We start from the raw sequence: 10,672 nt of genomic DNA on the forward strand, positions 1-10,672 counted from the left end.
TTTTTTTTTATGTGATTTTTTTTTTCGTTTTTTTTTTTCTCCTATTTAAATTAAAGGTTTTTGTGTCATCGTTTGCAATTCAACTGCTGTAAGTAATTTTCATTTTAACTTTTTACACCAGTAATCACGAGACTTTGCCTTTAACCTGAATTAGAATGTTAACCCTGCATTCGTACTACAGTGCTGAGATCTGCTGAATCGCTGAACTGTCTTTGGAAGGTTGTAGCTTCCTGAAGTTTTGAAGCTATAGTGAAGCCACTGTTATATGAAACTAGACATCCATTGGTGCTAGTTTGTCGGGAAGGAGGCAGTGTAATGTCCCGAACTTAACATTTTGGTGAGGGAAAACTAGCATGGTGATTTCCGGAGGGGTCCCTTGACCTCTGACCTCAAGATATGTGAATTAAAACGGGTTCTGTAGGTATCCTCGAGTCTCCTTTTCAGACATGCCAACTTTACGACAATCTCATACAGTTTTGCAGTTCTTTGCATGCAGTATGAATGTTTTTTGGCCTATTCTAAAACTAGAGTATTTGAATATTTCTGCATACTGGGGTCCCTAAACACCATCAATTAGGTTTGTCTACAAAAGTGAGACTTGTGGATCCATTGAGTCCAATTGTATTCATGTGGGATGATGTTAGTCCTCAGAGTAGCCATTTCACCGGACCAAGTATTAAGTTTATAAATCAATTTAATGTAATAAACTCTGTAGCTTATTTTCAATATGTATCTTTGTCAAGAGGTACTATGCATAGTGAGATTCTGTTAAATGTATGTAATCCTATTCGATTTGACGTCACTGATAGGACAAGCCTACTCACTGTCTAACCCACCGACTGACTAGGGCTTGATAACGTTATTAAAAGGAGCCGGGGATCGAACCGCCGATCTTCTGATTGAAGGACGGCCCTGCTCTCCACTTAGCCACAGTTGCTGATATACTATGACAATTTTTCAGGGCATTTTTTCAAAAATATGAAAAAAGTCATAGTATAGCATGTCGAAAATAGTCACGAAAAAGTATATAGCAGGTTGAAAAATGTCATTGTATAGCCATTCCAAAAAAGTCAGTATATATATAGTATTTATATTACACTATATATATATATAGTGTGTACGTGTGTGTGTGTGTACACACGTACACGTGTGTGTACACGTACACGTGTGTGTATACGTGTGTGTATATATGTGTATGTGTGTGTGTATATGTGTGTATGTGTGTGTATATATAGAAAATATGAAAAAAGTAATAGCATAGTTTATACATTTTTTTTTAGTCATAGTATAGTATGATGAAAGATGTCAGGAAAAAAGTCAAACTGTAGCATGTCGAAAATAGTCATAGTATAGCATGTCATTTTTTATCGTATACTATATATATTTTTTTAATGGCATGACATTTCTTATGGCATATTTTGTGACATACCACTTGATAGTATGTGGCTCAATTGTCAATCCTTTGTTAGATCAAATACTACACCTACTGGAAACATGGGCCTTTATTTCAAAATGTGTGGTGTTGTACAGTGATATGCAGGGAGAACTAGTCCGTAAAAAAACCAATTATCTCGATGAAACAAAACGTTTTCAAAGTCTTTTGTTTGAAACCCGGGTTGAAGCATCTCTTTCTCTTTTTTCAAATTCCTGTGTGTCTTGACAAATCAAACAAATGAACGCTTCATCAGAGACGGAGTATATCGTATCTCATTGTAACACTCCTCCTCCTCTTTCCCCTCCCTCCACCTCCCGTCCTGTCCCGTGCGATGGAGCCACAGCACCAGCACCAGCAGCGTCAGCAACACCAAGCTCATGGACAAGGTGATCAGCACGCCCTGCAGTATGCCTGAGGAACTATCTGGGGCTGTAGATAAAGACAAAGTAAAAAGAAACTGTAGAGGTGGCTGCAGTAAAAAGAGGCGGAGAGGATTATGGGTGAACAACGAGGCTCTCACTTGTGTAAATGGACAGCTTGACGTAGCAGTTCTCTGTTCCTAGGAGGTTATTGGCAGAGCAACGATACAGGCCGGACGTCTGAGAGGACACGTTGACTATCTGGACGGAGCCTGACAGATCTCCTAAGAGAGAGGAGAGACAGTCACATCAATAGCTGTGAGCTAATAAGACAAGAGGATTAAAAGTATGAGCGTAATGGTGAAAATTACTTATTTTGACGTCATAATGATGTCATCAGGGTTGTCCTGGCTTGGGCTTGAGACTTAAACCATTTTTAAAAGACTGCTGTGCAAACTGGAGTTGTGCGGTTTGAAAGAAGTGGGCATTTCAAAGACAAAAATATGCATTATGGGAATTGTAGGGTCCAGTTTTACTTTTTCATTTTTTTTTAAATTTAAACCATACAATAAAAGTCGGGTTAGCGCAGCTTCTGCTGCGTATATTTTAATCATTCTTCTTGAAATAGTGTCTATATTACTAAATCGCCCCTTTAACAGTCTCTTGAACACTGTCACTTTGAAATAATAAGTTACATTTGTGTTTTATAGTGTAAAAGTTAAGGAGGGGGTAAATAGGTTTCTATAAGTCACGATTTAATTCAAGTCGTCTCGTACATCATTTTCTTAACAATTCCCTGACATTTTTGCTATATTTAAGATCTTCACAGGCCTCTAAAATAAAAAAGAATGACCTCCACACAAGATGATTATGATTGTGCGCGTGTGTGTAACACTGACCCTCCATGTTGATGGGAAGTGCAATTTCTTCTGGATTCAGTTTATCCCAGCGGATTTCTGGACTGGGGACGCCCTCCACCACCGAGCAGGACAGAGTGACACTTCCGCCCATATCGACGTCTCCATCCCACTGGCACACAGGCAGCGAAGGTGGCGCTACGAAAGTAGATGAGTGTCTAAAAGGTTGAACTGCACTGGAATTCTTCCAAATAAATGCAAGAATTTCACTGTTTCAATGTTCCACTTTGGGGCTCACAGGCAAATCAGACTTGAACTGATATTTCAGTACTGCTTATTGTTTTTCCCTTTCCATTAAAATAGTATTGGACTCTAATTCACAGTATATTAAACAGTGATGGCTTCAAATGTGTAAGTGCCATTGAAGTACCTTACTCTCACAGAAACACTTACCCAGAACACTGAGCTCCAGCTCTCCTATGCCGGGATCTGCTGCCTCTGGTGGGTTATTGACCATACAGCGGTAAGTACCAGCATCTGACACACGCGTGTCATTCACGACAATATCTGCACTCCAGGGAATACCTGCAGTTGGTTTACATGGAAGATTTGTTTCAAATCTAAACTCAATCTTGAAAAGATTTCAATGAAATTATAAAAATACAAAGAATTATATCTAAACAAAACATTAATTTGGATTTCACTGGTCATACCTGTAAAACCCACCCTGCCAATGAATGAGGGGTCTTCAATCACCTGTCCATGGTCGTACACAATCACCTGGATGTGACAGCAGACATTAATAAGTAGTGTCAGACCATGAAAATATGGACAGTCTCCTTGTGTTTCATAGAAGTTATTATGAGGATGTTTGCATCAGAATCACTAAAGTGTCCCTTTGGAAAGATGTGTTTTACCAACACCTGCAGTGAAGTCCAGGTTGTAGAAGTGAATTAAAATAAATACATAAAAAGAAGAAGACAAATAACTTTCAGGAAAACAATCATTCTCACCAAACGCTCGTTATTTACATTGCAGCAGTTTCCGTTTTTCAGGACGGTGTGTTTTACCAAATGTGGATTTGTGTAAACTGGGTAAAAGTGTCTGTAATTCCTAAATGGTTATTGTGATTTTTTCAGTTTTATCCATTGAATTAAAGCTGAAAGTCTACACTTTAAACCACATATTGACTGATTAGTTTCAAATCCATTGGAGTTGTGTAAATAAGCAAAATTAGAAAAATTGTGTCAATGTCCAAAATATTTATGGCCCTGAGTGTATATATCAGGCTGCTGCATGAGATAGCTTGTCAGAGGTGTCTGTGCGCGGAGGATACAGACCTGTATTGGGGTTTCAGGACTGGAGAAGGGAGCCAGAGTCCAGATGACGTTGAGTCTGGAGAGGGGGCTGGAGGTGAAGAAAGAGCAGGGCAGGACCACGACATCCCCTTGAACCACCTTGAGACTCGATTCCCTCATGGTCACCCTGAGTGCAGCTGTGTTGATTAACAACGTGGGACAGGACGAACACAAATGAGACGGGTCATATCAGTCACAGAGTAACAGACACATTTCATTTCAGGGGCTATTTCCATCATGTTTTTCTTTCCTGCTTTCAACTTCCCTAGTTTCCCTGTTTCCTCCCTCTCCTCCCTCATTACTGAAATAATGACCCTCCCTCCTCCCCCCCCCTGTCATCCCCAGGCCTTTTGTGTGTGTGTGGGAATTCAGCGTGCATATTAGTTTGTTAATTACACTTGACAGCTTTGAGGGTGAGCCAAACCGATCACAGACTGAGTGGAACAACAGCCCACTTCACCGGGATGTGTTCATGAACATACTATCAATTCTCAACATTGTCTCCATGTAGATCACCGGTCTCTAAAACGCCCGTCTGTATAAAGCCTTTCAAATCACTCAATATGACAAACACAGGCTTACGGAATATTAAAAAGGCTTTTCATTCATTTCTATTATGTAGTTAAGAAATAAGTGCACTAAATGCAAATGTAAATGTATAGTTAATAAGTCTTCTCTATGATTAAAATCATTTTTGTTATACAGTCTTCTATTGCTTGTAGGATATTTTAAGTATTTCAATTGTAATTGTAAAAAACTGTCACTTTTAGTATGCATGTCCAAGTACCACAGGGGGTTTGGGTCTAGATTATGAGAGTCTGTCGTCTCTGTATTTGAACAAAACTAACAAGTATACAACTATCTTATCTTCAACCAAAATCCACGTGAGGAATTACAGACAAGCAGCAGCAATCTGTGTAGCTTTGCAGATCCCTCACTTAACACTTGAAGCTACAGCAGTGTGTACAAAATCACCAATATTTATCATCTTGTCTTCCTGAATTTGCGTCAAAGCCTCGTACGGCATGCGGGACTACTCACCATTTTCCAGAGCAGTGAAACACACACACAGGGTCCAGAGCATCCATCTTCCAGAAGAACCCATAGCTGAGAGGAAGCAGAGAGGAGAGGCAGCTTCCCCCCCCCTGTGTGTACGAGCTGGTGACCAAAGAAAACCAGCCATGCATGTGTGATCTATTGAGCAGGACAACCAACCGCACCCTCCTCTATTTTCACTCTCGCTTTATTCTCTCCGTCTGTTTGTAAAATTGTCAGATAAGAATCTTTCATATAGGCTTATTAATGTTGAAACTTACCGTGCTGGGAGCTATACTGGGTCAGCTTGTAGTCTAATTAGTTAGTGAAACATAAATTACTGCAGCTGTTCCATAGAAAACACTATCAGGCATAATGCCCATAATGCCGCAGGGTGATGTAGTGCATAGCGGCTAGCTTTTGTTGGCACGGATGCATTCCCCAACAATTTCTTGATTCAGTAAATAGTTTTACTTTTGTGATAGAATAATTTAAATGTTTATCTGAAGCATGTTCAAATGTGATGTAACACAAGTAGACAATAATATCAAAACACAGTAATTACAGTAAATACAGTAAGTGTGTCTTTCACTGCTTGTGAATTCAACTTTTCTAAGAGGAGAATTGTGTTATTTCTGTTTTTTTTTTACAAAAGCTACATAGTCTCTCTTTAAGGACGGGAAGTATTATTCACAATTGCTGGAATGATTAAAGGACCGGTAGAGAAAACCGACAGAAATCTACAAAAACAAAAATCATAATCCATCAATTAATTTGTAACATAACGCTATTAATTCAATATCTTAGGCTCCGGGAAATATGAAAAAAGGTATTTCTAACTAAAACTAATCAATTTAGAGTACTTTCAATGTTGCTGACATGTTATTCTGACACTGGAGATAATAAACCATCATCTATCATTTCTAATTTTGCCCTGATTTGCAGTTGGGTAACAGAACCCCGCAGAGTCCCAAATCAGCTCTTTGGTTCTTTAAAAAAAATAAAATGTGTTTCACACTTATCCGTGCAGAGTGATTTATGGATCCGAGGCAGCTAAGGAGGGTTGTCACTGGTGTGAGGAAAAAAGAAAAGATTAGTTTTTGACACTTGCAGCAAGTCATCTGGTGATAAGGACATCATCTTAGTTATGACCTATGGGCTAAACAAAATGCTGCCACGGCTGCTTTATCATGGATTTGCATAAAATGTGTTAGTTATTCATGACCCACTTAAGTCGATCTGTCTGCCGAGTCCTCCAGTGATCATCCAAATATGTTCCAGAGTAGTTTAGCTTCTCCAGCCTCAACCAAATGTCACATGTTTACATTGGAGTCAGTGGACCTATAAAAGTTTAATCAGCCACATATGGGAACACGAGGAAATTGCTTTACACAAATGAGCATTGTGATGATTGTGATAATGACTGAACGGTGGAGTTATACACGGCTTACTGGCAACAGCGGTCCACTAATGCCATTAACCAAAACTAATTAGTGGAGCGTTGGAGCAGAAATGGGGCGAGGAAATGAAATCAATAATATTTCACTTGAATAAACACAACAGCTAAAGATTAAAGTCAGGCTGGACTAAAAGAAGGTTTCTTGAGGTGAGAGCCGCAAAGCAACATGGGACTTCTTCAGGTTTTCAAATTTGACCTTTTATTATGTCACCTTTCTCTTTTCCTTTATTCATTTAAATACATGTTACTATGGTGATTTTATATGTTGCAACAGGGAAATGTTCGGCAGGGCAGTTTCTTGGGAGTTCTAGTTGAAATATTTGTTTTACAAATTTCCAAAATGTTTTAGAGTTTGTGTGATCACACTGAGCTTAAACTGAGCTCTTACAATAAGTCAGTTTATAAAAAACAAAACCAAAGAGCATATGACACAAGATTGACTTCTTCCACTTTATTCAAACAGATAACATCCAGCACCAGCTTTGTGCGTTGCAGCAGTGAAATATAGAATATTTCTAAGGGGAAGTGTCTGAGACTAGACAATAAATTGGCAAAACCGTTGATTCCTTCCTTTAGGAGTGTTTGTTATCTTTCAGGACTTTAGAGATATTAAGTTATATGGTGAGGCCTCAACACAGCTCCGTTCAACCAAACAACTCACCAACGTTTATATATATTTACAGTATATATACACAGCACTGTGTTATATACACACTCTAGCATCAACCAACAGAAAACACACTCAACCTTTCAACTGTGTTTGTGTGTGTGTGTGGCCACTGAACAGGGACAGGTTTGTGTGCGTGTGTGTGTGTGTGGATCTGAACTGTGTCTCAAAGTTAACATACATTTAGCTCCATCCACCAACATCACAACCCTTTACTCAAAAGACTGGAACCAACAGAGAGCTCCACTTCTCATTGTCTTTATCACATTCACACAAACTCAGACTAAAACGTGTAGAAACACACACACACACTTTTTGGGATAAATACGTTTGCTGGTTGGACATGTAACTCTTCCCTTTGGAAAACAGTCTCAATGTTTTAGTGACATGTGACCGGTCTCTACTCTAGGATAAAATAAACCTAATTCTGTTCTGTTGAAAAGGGGCTTCAATAAATAGTGTATGAGTAAGAGAGGAGAGAAAGACAGACAGGACAGACAGCGAGAGAGAGAGAGACAGCGAGAGAGAGAGACAGGTGAGCGGTGTAAGTTCTGCCTCTTCCCCGTCAGGGTAACTGGGAGTGACCTGGTGGCAAGCAGGCCAATCACAGGAGGATCCAGACCAGTTCAGACCAATCGGATCACTTCCGCGAGAGGCCGCTGCCCGTTGCTGCAGTTTAACGGCAGTTCAGTCCAATTACAGCAGCATGGTGACGGGCTTTTCCAGGAACTTGCGGAACTCTGCGAGCCACTGAGCGCCGACGGCTCCGTCCACCACCCGGTGGTCGCAGCTCAGCGTCACCGACATCATGCTGGCGACGTCAAACCTGCAAGATCCAACACGCACACTGCGTCAGATTTGAAATGCAAAATGTCCAACATGTATTACATAGTATTGTAGTCACGACACTGACCCTTTCTCGTTATCGGCAGGCAGCAGACGTTTCTCCGAGCCCCCGACGGCGAGGATGCAGGCCTGAGGGGGGTTGATTATCGCAGAGAAGTTCTTGACGCCAAACATTCCCAAATTAGAGATTGTGAACGTACCTCCCTGGTGGAAACAAACACGTTGACGAGGACCGTTTCAATTTGCCGCTTCACTAGATAGATGAAATCTGCATAAAACTAATCATTCCACAACACTTATAATTTAAAAAATGACATTTCTCAACAGAATCAGATCCTGTGTCGTACCTGGAACTCGTGCGGCTGCAGTTTGCCTTCTCTTGCTTTGGCAGCGAGGGCCGACACATCGGAGCTGATGGCAGCCAGTCCCTTGGTGTGGGCGTTGAAGACTATGGGCGTGATGAGACCACTGGCTGTGCTCACAGCTACATTTAGGTCCACCACATGATTCCTGGAAACGTTTGAAGTCAATACAGACGATAAGCACAGAAATGTGTTCACGGTGAAGTTTGTTTCTTAACTGAAAAGCAAATGTCTGTGAGTTGAGTGCCTCCTACTGGCACAATAGTGCAGTTACACTTTTAAAGACCAATATCCAGCAATCAACTGCAGACAAAATGTAAAGACGCAAAGGTTACTAGATTAGAAGATTTGATCGATGAATCATTGATAAGTTTATGTTTGTGTACTCTGACCAGCTCATGCCAGATCTGATCCAAGAGAACACATTCCCTGTTTACTGTATATTACACGTGTTTGGTGGTGCCTGTTCACGTGTGTTTACTCACTGGCGGATGACCGTATCCATCCAGGAGGAGTTGCACTCGGGTACCTTGAGGCAGGCCAGAGCGCTGGCTTTGATGATGAAGTCATTCACGCTGAGCTTGATATTCTGGGCTTTCACCTCCTGCAGAGCGGAGGCGAGGTGGTTTTAGAGACACAGGAAATAATCATTCTACTTCAAGGAAAAATAAGGAGTTTCTTGTCTGTCGTTCTGTTGCGCATCTATATATATATATAAATAAAAACTCACAGCATTGAGATCTTTCCGTAGCTCGAGCACTTGGTCCATGTTGACATCTACGGACAGATAATAGTGGGGAATCGTCTGTTTGGACTGCATCAGCCTCTGAGCGATGACCTGCAGGAGAGACGCATTTGTGCACTGAAGCTTTGATCCATAATTCATCATGGAGAGGAATACGGTGCGTTAGCTGAGCCTGTGTTGATAAATGCAGTAGTGCCTGTCGTCAGCGCAGAATGTGGAAGCACAAGTCAAAGATAACAGAGCTACACTCTGAGAGCCCCCTCAGGGTGTTTGCCTCACAGCATTCACACTAACACCAAGTCAGGAATTATACCCGACTGCTATCAGAGGAGAGGAAGTCCTCGTCCAACAGTCAGGTGAGTGTGTTTACTCTCACCTTGCGGATGTTGGTGATCGGGATGTCTGTGAAGGTCCCAGCTGGTGCAGCAGGAGCTGCAGCCGGTGTAAAAGCAGCCGGAGCTACGGCTGCAGCTGGAGCAGCAGCTACGGCCTGCCAACGGAAATCATTTCATTAAAACAATACTCTGAGGCACAGACAGCAGGACACGAGAACGTTCAGAACGTCTGAAATTGAAAAGTGTTCTTCACAACGTCACACAGCTCAAGGTCTTCAAATTGCAGATTTTGTTTTAAACCAAAGAAACCTTAAAAAGCAGCACTGTCTTTCATTTTAGAGGACAAAAACAATGAAAGTGTAATTTTCTGCTTCACGAATGACAAAATGATTTTTCAATTAAACAGCAAATTGTTTGAGCACTACATTCTTATATTCAAAGATTTGATTATGAATAATCAGCAATAGAAATGTAAAGTTGCTACATATGATTACACAGGATGAATAAATTAGAATAAGTGTGCGCGTCACTTACGGGTGCAGCCTTTGGTGGAACAAAGCTGTCAATATCTTTCCTGGTGATGCGCCCATCAGGACCAGAGCCTGAACACACGTTATACAGCCCATCAAACATCTTACTATTGCTTTCTCTGGATCTAAATAAGTCATCTTCTTCCAATAAGGATCTTCGTCACTACCTGCGTCTTGGTTACTTACCGCTGACTTGTGCCAGGTCAATTCCTTTCTCGGCGGCGAGTTTCTTGGCGAGCGGGCTGGCGAACATGCGACCTTTCCTGGGTGCTGCCGGGGCGGCGGCTGTGGGAGCAGAACTGGGTGCTGCTGCAGCAGCAGCTGGAGCTGCAGCCTGGAACATAAAACACACAACGCTCACAAATCACAGTCAAAGAAATCACATACATCTAAATAGAGGCAAATTCAGGGTGTTTCTGGGAGTATTTGGGTACATTTGTTCAGCGAGTGTCTCACCGCTGGTGCAGGAGCCGGTGTGGAAACCTCGGTCACTCCAGTTTCTACATAATCCTTGAAGGCGGCGATGTCACTTTCTTTCTCTACAATGATGCAGAGCGGCACTCCCAGGGGAACATCCCGAGTTCCCTCTGCCACCATGATTTTGGCCAAGTATCCCTCCTCCTGCACCTCAAAGCCTACACACACACACACACACACACACACACACACACACACACACACACA

General features: G+C 41.5%; 2 protein-coding genes across 2 annotated transcripts in view; both read right to left on the reverse strand.

The window, feature by feature from the left end:
* Window positions 1-1,284: 1,284 nt before the first annotated feature.
* On the reverse strand, window positions 1,285-5,129 carry LOC116395407 (immunoglobulin superfamily member 11). The gene is made up of 7 exons (XM_031869280.1): window positions 5,051-5,129; window positions 3,992-4,146; window positions 3,365-3,431; window positions 3,105-3,236; window positions 2,694-2,849; window positions 1,956-2,078; window positions 1,285-1,864 (listed from the first exon to the last, which is right to left on the reverse strand). Exons 1-7 carry the CDS (start codon window positions 5,112-5,114, stop codon window positions 1,665-1,667), a joined length of 897 nt encoding a protein of 298 aa, XP_031725140.1. The 5' UTR covers window positions 5,115-5,129; the 3' UTR covers window positions 1,285-1,664.
* A 1,805-nt stretch (window positions 5,130-6,934) lies between these two features.
* Window positions 6,935-10,672, reverse strand: part of dlat (dihydrolipoamide S-acetyltransferase (E2 component of pyruvate dehydrogenase complex)) — a 6,827-nt gene continuing 3,089 nt past the window's right edge. The window contains exons 6-14 of the mRNA XM_031869218.1: window positions 10,445-10,623; window positions 10,175-10,322; window positions 9,993-10,060; window positions 9,500-9,613; window positions 9,109-9,216; window positions 8,864-8,982; window positions 8,364-8,526; window positions 8,084-8,220; window positions 6,935-7,996 (exon numbers count right to left, since the gene is read on the reverse strand). Of these exons, the coding sequence (XP_031725078.1) occupies window positions 7,867-7,996; window positions 8,084-8,220; window positions 8,364-8,526; window positions 8,864-8,982; window positions 9,109-9,216; window positions 9,500-9,613; window positions 9,993-10,060; window positions 10,175-10,322; window positions 10,445-10,623 (1,166 nt within the window). The 3' untranslated portion in view covers window positions 6,935-7,866. The remainder of the gene's footprint in view (window positions 7,997-8,083; window positions 8,221-8,363; window positions 8,527-8,863; window positions 8,983-9,108; window positions 9,217-9,499; window positions 9,614-9,992; window positions 10,061-10,174; window positions 10,323-10,444; window positions 10,624-10,672) is intronic.

The sequence above is a fragment of the Anarrhichthys ocellatus genome, unplaced genomic scaffold, assembly GCF_004355925.1.
Source record: "Anarrhichthys ocellatus isolate YVR2014 unplaced genomic scaffold, GSC_Weel_1.0 scaffold46, whole genome shotgun sequence".
Taxonomy (NCBI): domain Eukaryota; kingdom Metazoa; phylum Chordata; class Actinopteri; order Perciformes; family Anarhichadidae; genus Anarrhichthys; species Anarrhichthys ocellatus.